Source organism: Aspergillus aculeatus (genome assembly GCF_001890905.1).
Source record: "Aspergillus aculeatus ATCC 16872 unplaced genomic scaffold ASPACscaffold_7, whole genome shotgun sequence".
Lineage (NCBI taxonomy): Eukaryota > Fungi > Ascomycota > Eurotiomycetes > Eurotiales > Aspergillaceae > Aspergillus > Aspergillus aculeatus.
The window spans coordinates 286,930-304,539 of NW_017962982.1; the positions used below are offsets into that span (position 1 = coordinate 286,930).

Consider the following 17,610-nt stretch of genomic DNA (forward strand, 5'->3'; position numbering starts at 1 on the left):
TCTCTCTCTCTCTCTCTCTCTCTCTCTCTCTCTCTCTCTCTCTCTCTCTCTCTCTCTCTCTCTCTCTCTCTCTCTCTCTCTCTCTCTCTCTCTCTCTCTCTCTCTCTCTCTCCTCTTCTCTTCTCCTCCTCCTTCCCTCCCCTCTCTTTCTCCCTCCTCTTCCCGCCCGCGTGTCTTTTTTTTGTCTTCCACGACGGTCATTTCTCTCCGAGTCGTGAAAATCGTGTCGCCTGCCGGTCCTTGCAGAGACACGTTTTTTTTTACCCTTTTCCTTCCCTTCTCCCCTTTCTCCGACCCGTCCGTGGTTCTTTCCCACACCCCCCCCCTCCACCACTCACCACCCCCCTACTGCCCGCTCCGTTGGCGTGAGAGGCAGTGACCGACCCAACAACACCTTGAGCGATGGCCGCCGTATCAGCTCCCACTCCTAAGCTGGATCGCTACATTGTCATCCACGTCGCAACCACCTGCGATGAACATGGCGTCTACGTCACTAAGGACTCCGCCGAGGTGATTGAGTTGGGGTGGATCTTGTTGGATACCAAAACCTGCGAGGAGGTACGCATGAATCTTATTCGATTTTATCTGATTTCTCGCTCGAGTCTTTCTCGTCCAATTCCAGCCTTTTCGTTGCTGCGCCCCTCTTCTTCGGATCCCCTCCTCTGATAACCCTTGCTCGATCGCTGCGTTGCTGCACCTCCCTTCAACCAACCCAATCCTTACCCCCCAAAACAAGGACTTGCGGCCTTTGCCCGGACAGCACTAGTCTCTAATTCAACCATCATGATTGCTGACTCGGCGTCTCCTTTAGTTGCACCATGAGAGCGTACTCGTCAAGCCTGTCAACACCCCCATCACGCCTCTCTGTAGTAAGTCTACCCAATCAACTTCAGCCTTGTCCGCCAACTCCTCCTCCCCGTCAGCCTCGATTCCTTTCCCTTTCCCTTTCCCTGCCCTCTCAGATACATCGGTTCGTTGGTTCAATGGCTGACGTTTCTCGACAGCGAGCCTGACAACTTTAACATGGGAGCATGTTCGCTCCGCAGGTACATTCCGCGATGCTATCAGCCGCTTCGACGTCTTCGCCCAGGAACACCTCATCAGCAAGAACCTCGAATTCGCCTTCGTGACATTGGACTCGTGGGATCTCCGTGTTCAGCTGCCTCGCGAGGCCCGTGACAAGGCCGTCGTGCTCCCCGCATACCTCCAACACTCGCGGACGTTCGACCTCCGGACCGAGTATCAGCGATGGCAGACTCACCACCCGGAGTCTCTGCCCTTCGGCCCCAGCTCTCTCTCCAACATCTGCGCCGCTCTCGAAGTCGAACCCGTGCAGTCCTCCGCCCCCATCAAGCATAACCTCCCATTCCACTTGCAGGCTTTGGCCCCCGCATCGCCGCGGAGAGCTATGGAAGAAGCAATTACGCTGGCCCGGGTGCTCCGTGGCCTGATCCGGAAGTCTCAGCCTCCGCATGAACATCCCGAGATCTTGACTCGTCCTATGGACGCCAGGGCCGATGTCCGGGCGTTTTTGACCGAGCGCAGCAAGGTGCTCCACCTGAGCGGTCTGCCCCACGATACGACGCAGTCGGAGCTGGAGAGTTGGTTTACCCAGTTCGGTGGACGTCCTATCGCGTTCTGGACTCTCCGCACTCCTGACCAGCACAAGCCCACCGGCACCGGATTTGCGGTCTTCTCGTCCCACGAAGAGGTAAGAATTGGAATTACGTACATGTCCCACCGCTTTTCTAATCATCATTCCACAGGCCGCTGAAAGCCTGTGCATGAACGGTCGTGCTCTCAACGAAAAAGCCATTGAGGTCTCTCCTTCCTCCAGCCGGGTTCTCGACCGTGCTGCTGAAATCCTGACTCCCTTCCCCCCTTCGAAGAACCGCCCCCGTCCTGGCGACTGGACCTGCCCTTCATGCGGTTTCTCCAACTTCCAGCGCCGCACCGCCTGTTTCCGCTGCTCCTTCCCCGCCATGGCCGCTGCCCCTGATCCGATGGGCTACGGTTACGGATACGCTCCCCCTTCCATGATGCCTCCTCACATGGGCCACGGTGGTCACGGCATGGGCCACTCCCGCGGGATGGGCGGCAATGGTGGTGTGGTCCCGTTCCGTGCTGGTGACTGGAAATGTGGATCTGAGGGTTGTGGTTACCACAACTTTGCTAAGAACATCAACTGTCTCCGTTGCGGTGCGCCTCGGTCTGGCGCTGCTGTCGTCGCTGACTCGGCTTTCCCCTCTCCAATGGACCCTCCCACTGGCTTTGGCATGGGTCCTAACTCTGTGACGAGCACCCCCGCTCCCGGAGGCTTCACTGGATCGGCCGGTGGCTTCGGTGGCTTCAGCCAGCAGTTTGGTGCCCCCCCTAACAACTATGCCCTGCCCTCAGGCTTGAGCAGCACCCCCAGCGGCTACGCTCCTATGGGCCAGATGAATGCCGGCTACGGTTCCTCGAACACCTCCCACTCCGCGGCTTCATTTTCTAACCCCGCCGCTCAGGCCGCTTTCACCGGTGCGGATCACACCACTTCCACGAGCGCGTCCAACGGCGCGTTCTATGGCAATGACGGTGCGAGCGACCCCTTTGCCTTTCTCTCCACCGGTCTTGGAGGATTGACTGTGGGCGAGGATGGCCACTCTCGTCGCAACGGGGCTGGTGCCAACAAGTCCCCGGCTTAAACGGCCCGGAGGCATATATTTGTCATTATCTTTTCTACGGTTGTTCCTCACGTTTTTTGTCCATATGAAGGTCTGGAATATGTTGGTATATGTGACGGTTGATATTCGTTGCTGCGCATTTGTATAAGGAATTCTGCAGTTCTGGTGCATTCGGTTGGGAGGAGCAGGCCGGTAGCGTGTCGTCGTTTCAACGGGTTTGATCCTTTTTGTTTCGCCTGGTCTCGTTGCAGACCTTATCACAGACATTTTTTTCGGTATGTCTTACTATTTGCGCCATTGAAAGCGATGTTTGAGGATATAGAAGCCGGTCCTGGTAGGGTTGACGCTTCTGTCCACGGGAGTTGGCTGCGTCTTCATCGGCCGGGAGGCATTATATTTACCCCCCCAGAGATTCTCCGACGCTCTGGAATTCACGTGTGAAATCCGCTGGCACTTCGTGCGATTGTTTATTTCTGCTATTGGGAAAACCTTCCGAGGTAGGCTTCGCCGGAGGTGGTGGCCGACTGGATGTGGATTGTGCTCGAGCATGGCATTGCATTCTAGATTTTGTCTTTCTTATTGGTTTTCCGCATTCATCTGCGCTCTTCGACAAGCGGGTTCATTGGAGAAACACAGGTATTGAATCACACGGGTTGGGATACAATGGAACGGACTCTCTTGGGGGTGTTGGGGTTGGGGTATTCCTTTTGAGCCAGCAAAATCTTCATTCAACCAGCGAAGGTCGATTGGGAGTCGTGAAGTGCGACCAGAATGTTCTGAATGTCCATAATTGTCTTGTCATTTTATTGTTCTCTACATATTGATGATTTAAAAGTCTGCTCTACTGTTCGATCATTTGTGGTGACCTGTAGTATAATGATCTGTAATATAGTGACCTGTAGTACAGTGAGTAAGTACTCCGTAGCTTGAGAGTAATGATTCCAGGTCATAAATGTTAGGAAAGAATGTTGTGACCAAGACTGCGGTCTTATGTGCTGATGCCGGCTCAGGCAACGGAGGTAAGCGTCATGGTCCGGCTAGCCGCGCGCCTAGCGCTTGGGAGCTCTGAAGGCAGCGGCGGGACTCGCGTACACCTCCATCTGTCATCGCCCAGCGGAGACCCTCAGCCAGCTCTTTACGACCCCAGACCACTAATTGCATCTTCTGACGATTTGATTATCTCCTTCTCCTCCATTGTATTCGATACTCCTGTACCCTGTGCTTGCTGCCCATCATGTCCGGCTACGATCGAGCTCTTTCAGGTAAGCCAGATCCGACCGAACCTAGCTTAGCTGAAGCTCCTACATCATCGACCCGAGGGGACTAGGAGCAAGTGAGGATGGATTGCTAATTGATAACAGTATTCAGGTATGGCGACTATGATACTACTTCCCAGAACTGTGATTAACCATCGTCTTCAGCCCCGACGGGCACGTCTTCCAGGTGGAATACGCCATGGAAGCTGTTAAGAGAGGTACGTACCTCCACCTCCTCCCTCCATCACCTGCCACGGCCAACACCCCAATTTTATCCTTCCGACAAACACCCTTCCCACCCCCGGCCCCTCATTCTCTCACTGTACAGCATACTAACGCATGTGACACAAACCGGACAGGTACCTGCGCCGTCGGCGTAAAAGGCAAGGACGTGGTCGTGCTCGGCTGCGAGAAGCGCTCGGCTCTCAAGCTCCAAGACACGCGGATCACCCCCTCGAAGATTGCCATGGTCGACAACCACGCCGTGCTGGCATTCGCCGGCCTGAACGCCGACGCCCGGATTCTGATCGACAAGGCCCGCCTGGAGGCCCAGTCGCACCGCCTGACCGTCGAGGACCCCGTCACCATCGAATACATCACCAAGTACATCGCCGGGGTGCAGCAGCGGTACACGCAGAGTGGAGGTGTGCGGCCCTTCGGCATCAGTACGTTGGTGGTGGGCTTCGATCCCAACGACCGCACGCCGCGGCTTTACCAGACGGAGCCATCGGGAATCTATTCGGCTTGGTATGTTTCTTTTCTTTTCTCTTTTTGATTCTTGCGTGTCGGATAGGTCCTGGATGAGAAGGAGTATACCAGTTTGGCTAATTACTCCCTGGTGGATACAGGAAAGCCAACGCCATCGGCCGCTCCAGCAAGACCGTCCGCGAGTTCCTCGAACGCAACCACCAGGATGACATGGACCGTGAACAGACCATCCAGCTCACCATTAAGTCCCTGCTGGAGGTGGTGCAGACGGGCGCCAAGAACATCGAGGTCGCCATCATGGCGCCCGGCCAGGCGATCGAGATGCTGCCGGATGACCAGATCGAGGCGTACGTCAAGAGCATAGAGACGGAGAAGCAGGAGGAGGCCGCCAAGAAGAAGACGGCCCGCGGCGGGACTACGACGGCGGCGATCCTCACTCGCCCTGGCGGTGGTGAGACCGGCGAGTCGTCTTGATTTGGGAGAAATCTAGATGAGAGAGAATGAAAGACAATCGTGGTTTTACTTTTTTCCTCAGCGCTGTGCTATGTTCGAACCAATGAAATACTTTGTCATGAACGGTCGACTGTTTCTCTCGGTAGTGTAGTCTAGTGTAAGGTAAGGTTATTCTCAGGTATGAAGGAATTATGAACAAGACGAGAGAAGTATACACCCCACCCTCAACACCAATTCGAATTAAGATAAACAAAGAAAGAAAGAATAGAAATGTAGCATGAAATCGTAAATCTTCGTAAAAAAAAAAGAAACCCCTGCTTTGCCTTGGGCCCAGACAGGCAGAAGCGAAATCTAGTTCTAACCCAACCGATCCGAAATATCCTTAAAATTGAAGATAGATTTCTCCTGATGCCCGCGAACCCGATCATCCTTGAGCATTCTACGTGAAGCATTATGCGTTAGCTTAAATCCAATCAAGCTTTTTTTTGGGGGTTGCTTCAGTCTTCCCCCCAATCCCCCTCCCCCCCTTTCCCCTCCATCTCATTTCCACCTAGAGTGGGGCAAAAAAAAGCCACCTGCCCTCCTAAGGAAAGGGGAGGGAGAAAAAAAATAAAGGGAAATTATAGGGTGGAGGGAAGACCGAATAAGTGACAGCACGAAATGAGAAAAGAAAATCATACCTCGAATCCACCCGCGCATCCTCGCCTTCCACGTGTAGCGTCGGCGTCGGCGTCACGGCCTCGATCACGAAGTGGTTATCGCAGTGGGGACAGTATTCGTCACTGGGTTGCGAGGATATTCGTTAGGGTTACGTGTTTCTTTTTTCCACCCCGGTGACTTATGAAGAGACAGACATACCTCTCGTCGAATTCGGCGGTGTCTTTGCGGAAGCATTTTTTGCATTTTTTGCAGGCGAAGACCTGTTCCCCCCAGTTGTTGTTAGTGTTTGGTTGGGTAGGGAGCTGAGGGGTGGGTGGGTGGTGTGGTGCTTTGTGCTTTGTGCTTTGTTTTGAGTCCGAGGGATTGAGGGGACGTAGGGCGTAGGGTGTAGGGTGTGGTGTATGTATCGTCAACGGTGTAGAGGTAGGAGCTAGGCGAGGAGGGGCTGTATGTACCATCTCACTGGCTTTCTGGAGGGGATGTCTTTCGGTCTCCTGGTGGCACTCGGCGCAATCGAACCATTTCTTGCCTGTTGATTTCCCATGATTCCTTAGTTTCAGAGTCGCAATGAAGAAATGAGGGCGAGGCAGCGAGATGATCGGGTCTTACAGCAAGGGGATCGGATTGCCACTTGAGCGTTGAGGACGTGTTTGCTATAGTCGGTCGAGAGATGAGGTTATTACTTGCGGTTGCGGGTTGCGGGTTGCGGGCTGCGGGCTGCGGGCTGCGGGCTGCTTCCTTACCACATGGCTGTTCTGGTTGTCGATGACCCTGTGAGGGCTGTCGGGGGTTGAAATTGGAGTTCGTGAAGGTGTTGCTGAGATGCTAAGTAAAGGACTGTTCTATTTCTGTATTGGATCGTGCAGTTTGGAACTGGAGCTGAGGCGGAATAATGAAGCCGAATGGAGAAGATGCGGAGGGGGGGAGAAGGGAGGCTAAAAATAAAAAAAGTAGCCAATAAATGACGGATCCAAACCGCCGGCTGTCATTCCGCCTGCCCGCCATTCTTCCTCTACTTACCCATGGACTAGGTATTCGTCTCAACTTCAACTACTTACTTCTTAACTTCACTCGACGCGACTCTACTGTACCTCGAGCTCTTGTTTGTGGTTCACCGTGCACTACTGGAGACTACACCCTAGTCTCGCAGTGTCGAGTCCTCATCTCCTTTCCCTTCCTCTTCTTTGTCGATCCACCCGAGGTATTCGTTCTATTTGGTTGCCTCGAGTCGTCGTCTTCTGTTGTGCTTCACCCCTCCCCTCCCCCCCACTCTCTCGAACTCTCCCTCCTTCCTCTGCTTCTCTCCCCTCCATTCCTTCACCATCAATTTAACATCCTCCGAGATACACACTCTCTCATCTACTCTTTTCCGCCGAATTGTCTGCGGCGAGTCATAACCACACGTCTGGGTTTTGTTCTCATCCTTCCTCAAATTCCCCCCCCCTCTCTCCTCTTCCCCCCCTGCTGTTCCTCCGCACTTCCTCCACTCCCTTCCGCCTGGAGCTCCGCCACAATCATCACAGAGTCAATCGCCCTCCCCTGCCACCTCTATTATCCCATTCATTACCGGTCTTCGAATTACTGCGCCCTCACCTGGTTGCCTCCAGAGAGCATCATATCGCCTACCGCGATTGGCTGCCTATGAACTATACTCTCCCTCAGATTTTGTGTCGGATCGGTTGTCATGGAGGGAAACGGTCAGAAGAAGGACGGCACGGATAATGCCCACATTGTATGTCCCAGATACAGAGTCTCCAGCGGGGATCCAAGCTAAACTCTACTATCTTAATATAGAGACCCGTATCCTCTCTGCTTTCGCATTTCGAGAACTTGTCGCATCGCCGAGCCCCTTCCGCCGCAACGAATGGTACGCGCGACACCCCTTCCTTCCTAAGGACACTTGAACCAGGCGACGACGTCTGCTCATCTTCGCGAGCCTCCCTCGATCTGTCTCGGTCACATACGGCATGGGACTCCACACCCGAGTTGAACAGAAGTCACGGGTCTTTGCACGGCAATGGCATCCCCCCGCGACCCGGACGGACCCCCGGGGTCTCCCCCGGGCGGCGGCAGGATAGGCCGATGTCTCTGAGCCTGCGTTCGTCGCCGCAGCTCCCTCCAACCTTGACAGTTGACTCTCCCCGATCTCCTCCACGAGGATTCGGATCGCTGGTTGAGCATGAAGATCATGGACAGCTCCCCCGCAGTCCTCTCAACGCGTCCAGGGAGTCATTGCCTACAATCCCGCAGGGAGGCCGTCCGACAACCCCGGTCACGTCGCGCTTTCCTACAGAACCAAAGGCAGGGAGCCTCTCTCCGGGGCCCACGGGCTCCATGACCAGTGGCCGCGAAAGCCCGCAGGACCACCATGGGAAGAGCGCGTCCCTGCCACCTCCGGTGAACCGGTTGGACAAGCCCAAGATTCCCGTCAAACCGGCCGCATTGTCCCATCAAGATGGTGGCGGTGGCTCACTCACGACTCCGCAGCCTGAGCGTGCGCCCGCGGACGACCGTATCTCGCCTTTCAGCACCCCACCAAGTAGCCCTGAGAAAGACTCCCCGAAGCGGAATGCGCCTACTTCGAGCGGCATACAGCTTGCGCGCTCCCCCTCTCGCCGGTCACCCTCGCAGCCGCCAGCAGAACCCCCGCGTTATCGCTTTGAAGAACGAACCTCTACCCCCCAGCCTCCTCTATTCCGCGAGCCTTCATTCACACAACGGCACTCGGTTCCGGAACCTCCGCGCGAGACTAGACCATTATCAGTGCAGATTCCTCCAAGACCGTCGCTTCCAGCAGAACCTCTGTCAGCCGTGCCACTTTCTGCGAACCGGATACCGATGCATGACGGTTTCTCAGAACGTCCGGGGCTGCCTCCACGGCAGCCGTCCATTGCGCGAAGAGGTGGTCCGTCACCCTCGCGATTGTCCATTCAACGAGAAAGTTCGGTGCATTCAATCCCACCGCCTACGCCACAACGGGAATCGCGGTACTTGGATAGCCCGGCATTCTCCATGCCGCCTCCGACGCCTAACCGGGAATCGCGGCAATTGCGTCGGGACGAACTCCCCACTCCAACAACGGTCCAGCGCCATCCGTCGATCGCTCGAGAGAACAGACCGGGGCCACCTCCGGCTGTCCCGGAAAGACCAGTGGTGGAGCGGCAGTCAGTGCGTGTCCATAGTGAGGATGAACAGAACCTAGACAGCGTTCCCGTTGCGCGTAATGACTACCCGGACGCTTCGACTGCCAACAGACGCCCGCCACTTCTCAAGTCCGGCCCAATGGAAATCAACACACGGTATGACACACGACTGATGGATGTGTGTGGAAAGCACGTGTGCACCACCGGGTATATCACACGAGTGTGGGATCTCACAACGGGCGAGCAACTCATGAGTCTCAGTCATGGGGAAACGGTCAAAAGCTTGTCGCTGGCCTTCAAGCCCGGTGTTGGACTGGAAGATGAAGGCCAGCGCGTATGGCTGGGCACGAATTCCGGTGAGTTACATGAGGTGGACATTGCAACCGGGTCTATCGTAGCATCGCGCTCGTACCCTTCAAGGAAAGAAGTCGTCAAGATTCTTCGTCACAAGAAAGAGATGTGGACCCTTGATGATGAGGGCCGGCTATTGGTTTGGCCACCGGATGAGAACGGCACTCCCAACCTTCAATACAGCTACCACAACCCTTATGATCGGGTTGCCCGCGGACATACTTTCTCCATGGTGGTGGGCGATAAGCTCTGGCTGGCTGCGGGTAAGGAGGTACATGTGTACCGGCCCAATGCGCGGGATGATATTTCGTTCAAAGTACTCAGCAGGCCGCTGGGCGCGCATCATACTGGCGATGTCACGTCCGGCGCATATACTACTCGAGACGGCGGCCTTGTCTATCTTGGTCATTCGGATGGCAAGGTGACGGTCTATTCTGCCAAAGACTACGCGTGTCTCGCCGTCGTGAACGTCAGTGTCTATAAGATCAACTGCCTGGGTATAGTAGGGGACTACCTGTGGGCAGCGTACAAAACCGGCATGATCTACGTCTACGATACGAGCACGAACCCCTGGACAGTTAAGAAGGACTGGCGTGCCCACGACAGCCCCGTGAGCGGGTTCTTGTTGGATTCGAGCAGTGTGTGGACGATGAACCGCCTCCAGGTGACTTCACTGGGTGACGATAACTGCATTCGTTTATGGGATGGTATGTTGGAGGATGATTGGTTAGGTGAGTTGCCATTCAGGGGGTTGTCAACGCTTCATTGACCCGAGTATAGAAACCCGGATGCAAACCAGAGACGTCGAGTTTTGCAACTTCCGTGAGATCAATGCTGCAGTTATCACCTGGAATGCTGGTGCTTCGACACCGGGCAGTGTGCGGACGTCATCGTTCATCCAAGATGCCATTCACCCCGAGAATCCCCCGGAGATTATAGTCTTTGGGTTCCAGGAGCTGGTGGACCTGGAGAACAAGAAGATCACAGCTAGTATGTGCATTTCATCCCCGGTTAGAATTTTATATGTTATCCTGCGAGTACTAATTCGATTCCAGAGAGCCTTCTCCTGGGCAGCAAGAAGAAAGACAGCGGGGACAAAGAACACATGAGTCGCCAGTATCGGGTGTGGATGGAACATCTGACACGGTGCATCAACGATTGCATGCCACTGGAGGAATCGTATGTGCTGTTGCATAGTGCGAACATGATCGGACTCTTCACGTGTGTCTTCGTCAAACACAAGGAGCGGCAGAGAATCACGGATATCAGTGCGTCTGAGATTAAGCGAGGTATGGGAGGGTTGCATGGCAACAAGGTAAACCATTTCCGGACCTGCATGTAGGGGTATGGCTGACGATTTAGGGTGCACTTCTTTTCCGCTTTACGCTGGACGACAGCTCCATATGCTTGGTGAATTGTCATTTGGCAGCCGGCCAGACGCAGACTGCCCACCGTAACAACGACATCGCGGCGATCCTCGAGGCCGAGTCGCTTCCCGCCGAGCCTAGCCTCGCTGCACGCGCAAACCGCTACGTGAGTGGTGGTGACGGATCGATGATCATGGACCATGAGATCTGCATTCTTAATGGTGATCTGAACTACCGCATTGACGCTATTCCACGTAATGTGATCATCGACGCGGTCCGCAGCAACAACCTCACGAAGCTCCTCGAGCGCGACCAGCTGCTGGCTTCGCGGCGCAAGAACCCTGGCTTCCGCCTCCGGTCCTTCAACGAGTCCCCCATTACCTTCGCCCCGACGTACAAGTACGACGTCGGCACAGACGAGTACGACTCGAGTGACAAGAAGCGTGCCCCAGCCTGGTGCGATCGGGTTCTGTACCGCGGCCTCGGCCGGGTTCGACAGCTCGAGTACCGTCGCCACGAGGTGCGGGCGTCCGACCATCGACCCGTCAGCGCCGCTTTCAAATTCCGCATCAAGACCGTGTTGCCGGCGGAGCGGGAGGCTGTCTGGGAAGCCTGCCAGCAGGACTTCTCCCGCGAGAAACGTCGACTGGCCTCTGAGGCGAGGTAGGATCTGTCAACCCCGTATCTTGTGGTGTTATGACTAACGCATGCCCCAACAGTATCGAATATCTCATCACCGTCCTGGGCACCGAACCACAACAAGCTCGGTCTTTGATCATGGGTAACGGGAATTAAACCTAGGTTCCTTGGGATGTTATCTGAGTTTATCGGGGATGTTTAACTTCAGATCCTGCTCTCCGCGACCCAAGGCAGCACCGTAACAAGGCATAGCGTTACACCGCCGAAGTGTGTATATGACTAATGATTCACGATAGACATGTATTCATCATGATAAGAGAAAGAGGGGGTTTTTTAGATGGGGCTATGGTATGGTCGATGTGGGAGGGATACTTAATTAATATTGGGAGTGTCGGAGAATGGTTGGGTTTTAGCCAAAGAGAGATACAGAGAACGGTGGATGGGGTGTATATACTATTGCTATTTATTTATTTGTTGCACTTTTCTCCTTTTGTGATGGCAGAGGAGTTGGTCCACGCATAGACAAAGATTAGCTATGGAGTATTCAACTATCGGATTCTACGATGGATTCAGTTGCGTAGTGGAAGGTCAATCTCACAGCCTAATCTCTTCAGTCGTTCTGAGTTACTAAGTTGATAGTCATGTGAGCGGAGCTTAGTCCAAGGTACTCAGCTGCGACAATTCTGTATAACTCTCATTGAGTCTGATATCTCCGCCGCTGCAATGCTTCACTTCGTTTACAGTCGATTCATCGAGCCACCGACCTTCATCTGAGCGATTGAGCTCACCGCATCTGAGGAGATCGGACTAGGTTGAGGAAAGACCTGAATCATGGACGATATACCATGGATAAAGAAAGCTAATTCAGCCACAGTGTAATTGACGATCAGACTGCAGAGGATATCAGAGCCGGAGAAACCCCCAGGACCCAGCATCTTAGTCTTCCGACAATAACTCACAGCACCTGCTCCTGGAGGCAGCTTCCAGTAACAGCCGACAACAAAAGACCCCATGGCCAACCAAGCACAGCAGCACCAAGCCGATAACATCGTGTGCATTGCAAACCGTGTCATGGCGCAAGCGCAGCGACACGCCGCCACCACGAAGGAGGGTGGGGATGTCACCACTGCACGGGCAGCCCTGAGCGCTGCGTGCGAGGAACTGGCCGTGTCCACCACGGCCCCGGAGGTGTGGCTGTCGCAGACCGCGGCGTCGTCGCATACGGCCGCCGCGCTGGCGATTCTGCTGGAGACGGACATCATCACGCGGCTGTGTGAGACGACCGAGCCGGTGGCTGCTTCAACCCTTCTCAGGGGCGTTGGCGACGACGCCACCCCTGCGCTGTTTCGTGGGTTGACGCCGGTCCCCGACCATCCCCCCCACTAACAGGAGTTTCAGGCTGTGCACTGAGACAATGCGCCGCCAGCCGTCTCTTGGACGAGCCTGTTCCCGGCCATTTCCAGCGCAACCCGCGCACCGAGCTTCTGCAGGATCCCTACATCCGGGACTGGATTCATTACCTGTCAGCCCCCTCGATATATCTTCGTGATAGTCCCGCGACTGATCCACCAGAATGGAACAGGGTAGACGATGGTCTGCGCTGCGCATCGTGGTTATCGCGGTATGCCGCGCAGAACAACTACCACATCCCGGACGAGCGCCATCGAAGCGCCTTCGAAATGGCTTTTGACAGTAAGTTTTATAATTTTTCAAGCGACTGTTTAAGCAACGACTAACCCTGCCACAAAATCAGCAAACATCCCCTGCTACGACTACTACCACCAAACCGATCCGCCGCGCGGCCAGCGCTTCGACAACGCAATGGAGGGCTACTTTCGCATGAACGCGCCCACTCCCCTCGAAGACATCATCGACCTCGCCACCTTCTGCCCGGAAGATGCGCTAGTGGTCGACGTAGGCGGCGGCCGCGGCCATCACTCCCTGCGTCTGGCACAGAGATACCCGCGCATGCGCTTCATCGTGCAGGATTACGCGGACGAAGCCCCGAGCAGCCCGTCCAGCACCACCATTAACCCCGAACTCCGAGAGCGGGTGAGCTGGACCAAGCATGATTTCTTCGATGAGCAGCCCGTCCGCGGGGCGGCGGTGTATCTGCTCAGCCATATCCTGATGGATCATCCTGATCGGTGGGTTTTCCTGGTAATCGTGACTTTGGAGTGTGGGATTGTGCTTAAGTACTGGGTTATACAGGGAGAGCCAGAAGATCCTGGCACATCTGGCCGAGGCCATGGACGCCCGCTCGACCCTGCTGGTGGACGACTTCTTCGATCCCGGGAATGGGCGGTTCGGCTCGCCGCAGGGGAATCGTCTGGCGTTACATCTGATCGCGTGCCGGGGGACGGCGTTCCGGACGATGGAGCAGTGGACGGCGCTGTTTGCGCGGGTGCCGGTGTTGAGCGTGGGGGAGTGTCGGTTGCTTGAGCATGGGAGGGTGGTGATCAGTGTGTCCAGGGTAGAATAGTATTGATGAGTCGCTTTCATGGATAGTATATAAGAAGGGAAAAGTTCATGTGTTGGGGGTTTCTGCGACATTTCCAATTGCCTAGGGTCATTGCAAGTCCCCTGAGGAGGTGCGACAGGATGATATGGCTCAACATAGTGGCGGCAGCACCGTTTCATCTTAGTTGAAGATGTCCCGTCGGATTCTGCGGTTCTTGGACATCCTTTCCTTAATCCTGTGGTAATTTCACTTATAAGTCAGCGAGCGACCACGGCCTCGCGCAATCGGAGGGTAAGAGTTAGGGAGGGGCGGATTGATGAGGCGTTGTTGAGGGTGAATCTTGTAGGTTTTGACGGGGATTAGGGTAAGGTGAAGGTGTTTGTATGTGGGCTGCCGGGGATGGGGAAGGAGCTGGTTGGGGGTAGTATTGCAGAAGCTTGGGTTTGGGAGGGAGCAGTGGCTTGATCTCTGGGGATGCGTGCTGTCTTTCTCTTGGGAAAGGTGTTTTGGGTGAGTCACAGAAACAAGGATGAGTTGGGCATATTGAGCGCGTGATAAATGCTGCATACGTACAGTATCTCGGGAGTGGAAGTGTTTTTTGCACCCATCGTGTACAGACAATGCTAGCCTCTGAGAGCCTTGTGCCTATGCGCCGGCCCGGATAGTCCTTTCATCGATTCCATTGAAGGACTCAAGGTAGCTGAGTTATATTCGCTTCAAGTGTATGTGTAGAGTTGTACACCAGGGCGAAAAGACCAATAACAACTACACATGGGAGACTTTGCTGAATCACTAACTCACAGCCTCCTTACGTTTGAAACACAGCCTCAATCTCGCAAGGCCCTTCTTTCCTTATACTCCGGTCTCCGATAAGAAAGACACCCCAACCCCCGGAACAAGTCAAGTCATGCCGTCATCGTCTCGGGAAAGCGGGCCTCCCCACCCCCACTTCAGCCCTACGACTTTACATCAGCCCTACGAATATACCGACCTCTCCGTACTCGTATAAAACAGCTTCTGACGTAGGCACGCCAACCCCCAACTTATGCCTCCTACACAGAACCCAGTCCCCCAAACATCCCACACCAAATTTCCCAACTCCAATCTACAGCGATCACAGCCCAGCTCCTCTCACCTCTAGCCAAGCACAGACATAATGACCACAAACCCCCTCGCCTACCGCACCGCCCAAGCCATCGGCTTCACCGGCGCCGCCTGGCTATCCGGTGCGTTCATCCCAATCCCACCCTTCCATTCATACCCCCTGAACCCGATGAACTAATCCAACACAAAGGCACCATCGCCTCCCAAAGCCTGATCACCATCCCCGCCCTCCTGTCTCCGGACCCTGACCCTGACCCAACCCACCAGATCCCCCGGACCTCACCTACAGCCCTGAAGATCTGGAAAAGAATCTCCACCGCCAGCACAACCCAAAACGCACCGGTCGCCGCGGGCACGGCCGCCGCGTTCGTCTACCTCGCTTGGACGGTGGCGCGGGCTGTCGAGCCGCCGCAGCTGCTGCAGTTCCTCAGTAGCAGCAGCAGTAGTAGCTATGCCAGTCCCGGGCGGTGGTATGCGGCTGCAGCGGTGTTGACGGTGGGGGTTGTCCCGTTTACGGGGGTGGTGATGCGGGGGACGGATTGTGAGCTTATGCGATTGGTGGGGGAGGGGGAGGGGACGGCGGCGGCGGAGGAGAAGGCGGAGGAGGAGGCGGAGAGGACCAGCGGGCTGTTGAAGCGGTGGGCGGTGCTGAATGCGGTGCGGAGTCTGTTGCCGCTGGTTGGCGGGTTGTGCGGGTTTGCAGCCGCAGTGATTTGACTGTACTGTACGAGACTTGAGGGTGTGGATGGAGTTGGTGTTCGTGATGGGGCACAGTCGTTTGTATCGATTTATGGATTTCGGGCAAGTATAGTCAATTCTGGATTGATAGAATGGAAAGACAAACAGGCGCTTGCAACCTTACTCTTCTTCTACTTCTACGTTAGGCAATCCCTCGCAAACACCTCAACATCAGAGCAGTATCCTTCCCACAGGCAGCTGCCCGCATCTAATACCGTCGCAAGGTAGACAGCATCAATCAGCATCAAATCCAACCCAGCAAAAACCACCAGACATCCACAGCCCCAACCAACCCTACTTCTTATCCACCCGCGCAGACCGTCCAGCACCCCTCTCCCCACCAGGCGTCCACCTGAATGATCCTCCCAACCGACTCACCAAACCTCAACGCGGTGTGATCCTCCCCCCTCCTAAGCCTACGCACCACGTGCGGACACGTCGAAAAGTGCCGTGGGAGATCCGGGACACAAAACGCGCGATCCACCCCCTTGCTCCCCGGGGACGCCGTGTTCCAGGCATAGTAGTACTTCCGCCGCTTTCTCGGGTTGCGCTTGATCTTGTCCCGGGATGTCTCCCGGTACTTCGTGCACCCGTAGCAGTACACCCCCGGCTCGGCTACGAGGGTGTGCGGGTCCCAGTACGGAAACGCCACAGGGTCAACCGCAGCCGCGCATGGTACCGTGTCGGGTTGCAGCCGATAAGTCCATTTCTGGGGTGCGGATTCGATCTCGCGACTACTACTGCCGAACCGCTGCCGTCACTGCTGTCGATACATGAGTTTAGCTTCCGCCACGTCAATCAGCCGGTCGGAGCTGTATCGACCTTCGAGAAAATCAATGCAGGAGACGACCGGGAGATCCCGCCGGTCCTCCAGCGAACCGTAACAGGCAGACACATCATGGAGGGTGGCGACGCGGTATCGCCTATGTCTCAGAACGCACTGCAAACACACCCGCGAGAGAGTGGGGATATAGAGATAGGGGCCAAAGCCGGGGCAGGTTCGGCACCGCGGGTGGCAGGATTCGCGATACAGTTGGTGAAGAGGGAAACAGTGGGTGCATCGGGCAATATCAAGGCTCATGAGAGTCTCGGCTGCATGGGTTCGGAGCATACGGTATTCGTAGAGAAAGTCGACCTCCGGTGGATCAGGTTGTTGACTAACCGTAGGTTACCTAGAGTAATCATATCAAGGTAGAGGAAGACCATGTACACTATCTCGAGCGGTAAACGTCAAGGAATACAGCATCGACTTAGGACCGAGTGGCGGTCTGGACACTATTCAATTGAGTCAAGCTGATCCCCGCATCCCCCTCGCACAACAGACCAACTGGACTCCATCTCTTACGAGAACCCTAAGCAAGCAAAGCAAGAAAACAAATAACACCGATCAACCAAAGAACATACGAGCAGAAACAAACCCTTCAAACCAAACAAAGCACACCTATCATAGATATAAATCTCCATCAGGAGCAATTCTTTCTTTCATTGAAATCATCTTCACTACCCCACCAAAACCCAACAATGTCAGTTCTCCCTCTCACGATACGGCGGCGGCGGCGTCCCCTCCAACTCCCTCTCCCGATCTGGCACCGCACCCCCGAGCCACCTAGCCGACTCACCGGTCAACTGCCTCGCGCGGTGCACCGCGTGCTCGAACGCACCCGCCCCATTCAGCTGATCGTAGATCCAGCCCTGGGCGGTGGTCCTGGTGAAGGCGACGCCGATGACGCGGCCGCAGAAGGTGGAGATGGAGAGCCAGGATCGGACGTCGGGCAGGTCGGTGGTGAGGATAGGGGTGGCCATGACCTGGCGGGCGAGGTCGAAGTCGAAGGGCCGGGAGATTGGGGTGACCAGGCGGGCGTTGTTGTAGAGCACGCGCAGGAGCAGGACCTTGTTGATGTCGTGGATGTCGACCTCGCCGAGGTCGGTGTCGCCGGGGGCGGGGCGGGGGAGGCCTTGGAAAGTTGAACCGTGGTGCTCCATTGGAGATTCCTGGGGTTTCAGCTGTTTGATCGGGGAACTGTTGGCTAAGTCGGGCTGCGATGTACAAGTCCGATCTCCAGC

At 55.5% G+C, this 17,610-nt stretch overlaps 7 protein-coding genes across 7 annotated transcripts; 5 read left to right on the forward strand and 2 right to left on the reverse strand.

The window, feature by feature from the left end:
* Positions 1-402: 402 nt before the first annotated feature.
* Positions 403-2,687, forward strand: ASPACDRAFT_51970 (putative RNA binding protein (Arp); the record flags this gene model as incomplete). The annotated part of the gene is made up of 4 exons (XM_020202554.1): positions 403-558; positions 812-869; positions 1,005-1,711; positions 1,767-2,687. 4 exons carry the CDS (start codon positions 403-405, stop codon positions 2,685-2,687), a joined length of 1,842 nt encoding a protein of 613 aa, XP_020056496.1.
* Positions 2,688-3,900: 1,213 nt separating this feature from the next.
* pre6 (proteasome core particle subunit alpha 4) lies at positions 3,901-5,104 on the forward strand (the record flags this gene model as incomplete). The annotated part of the gene is made up of 3 exons (XM_020196143.1): positions 3,901-3,928; positions 4,282-4,669; positions 4,771-5,104. 3 exons carry the CDS (start codon positions 3,901-3,903, stop codon positions 5,102-5,104), a joined length of 750 nt encoding a protein of 249 aa, XP_020056497.1.
* A 140-nt stretch (positions 5,105-5,244) lies between these two features.
* On the reverse strand, positions 5,245-6,613 carry ASPACDRAFT_78092 (CHY zinc finger protein). Its single transcript, XM_020205104.1, has 6 exons — positions 6,487-6,613; positions 6,353-6,396; positions 6,199-6,272; positions 5,942-6,003; positions 5,764-5,865; positions 5,245-5,522 (listed from the first exon to the last, which is right to left on the reverse strand). The coding sequence occupies exons 1-6, from the start codon at positions 6,489-6,491 to the stop codon at positions 5,441-5,443; spliced, it is 369 nt and encodes a 122-aa protein (XP_020056498.1). The 5' UTR covers positions 6,492-6,613; the 3' UTR covers positions 5,245-5,440.
* A 647-nt stretch (positions 6,614-7,260) lies between these two features.
* ASPACDRAFT_78093 (putative inositol polyphosphate phosphatase) lies at positions 7,261-11,711 on the forward strand. Its single transcript, XM_020205105.1, has 6 exons — positions 7,261-7,475; positions 7,538-9,968; positions 10,018-10,227; positions 10,293-10,552; positions 10,600-11,267; positions 11,324-11,711. The coding sequence occupies exons 1-6, from the start codon at positions 7,428-7,430 to the stop codon at positions 11,397-11,399; spliced, it is 3,693 nt and encodes a 1,230-aa protein (XP_020056499.1). The 5' UTR covers positions 7,261-7,427; the 3' UTR covers positions 11,400-11,711.
* A 543-nt stretch (positions 11,712-12,254) lies between these two features.
* Positions 12,255-13,725, forward strand: ASPACDRAFT_42741 (uncharacterized protein; the record flags this gene model as incomplete). Its single annotated transcript, XM_020201145.1, has 4 exons — positions 12,255-12,591; positions 12,642-12,935; positions 12,997-13,390; positions 13,455-13,725. 4 exons carry the CDS (start codon positions 12,255-12,257, stop codon positions 13,723-13,725), a joined length of 1,296 nt encoding a protein of 431 aa, XP_020056500.1.
* Positions 13,726-14,860: 1,135 nt separating this feature from the next.
* ASPACDRAFT_118139 (DUF1772 domain-containing protein) lies at positions 14,861-15,525 on the forward strand (the record flags this gene model as incomplete). The annotated part of the gene is made up of 2 exons (XM_020196144.1): positions 14,861-14,930; positions 14,999-15,525. The coding sequence occupies 2 exons, from the start codon at positions 14,861-14,863 to the stop codon at positions 15,523-15,525; spliced, it is 597 nt and encodes a 198-aa protein (XP_020056501.1).
* Positions 15,526-17,070: 1,545 nt separating this feature from the next.
* ASPACDRAFT_60015 (uncharacterized protein) lies at positions 17,071-17,529 on the reverse strand (the record flags this gene model as incomplete). Its single annotated transcript, XM_020203512.1, has 1 exon — positions 17,071-17,529. The coding sequence occupies one exon, from the start codon at positions 17,527-17,529 to the stop codon at positions 17,071-17,073; it is 459 nt and encodes a 152-aa protein (XP_020056502.1).
* Positions 17,530-17,610: the final 81 nt, after the last annotated feature.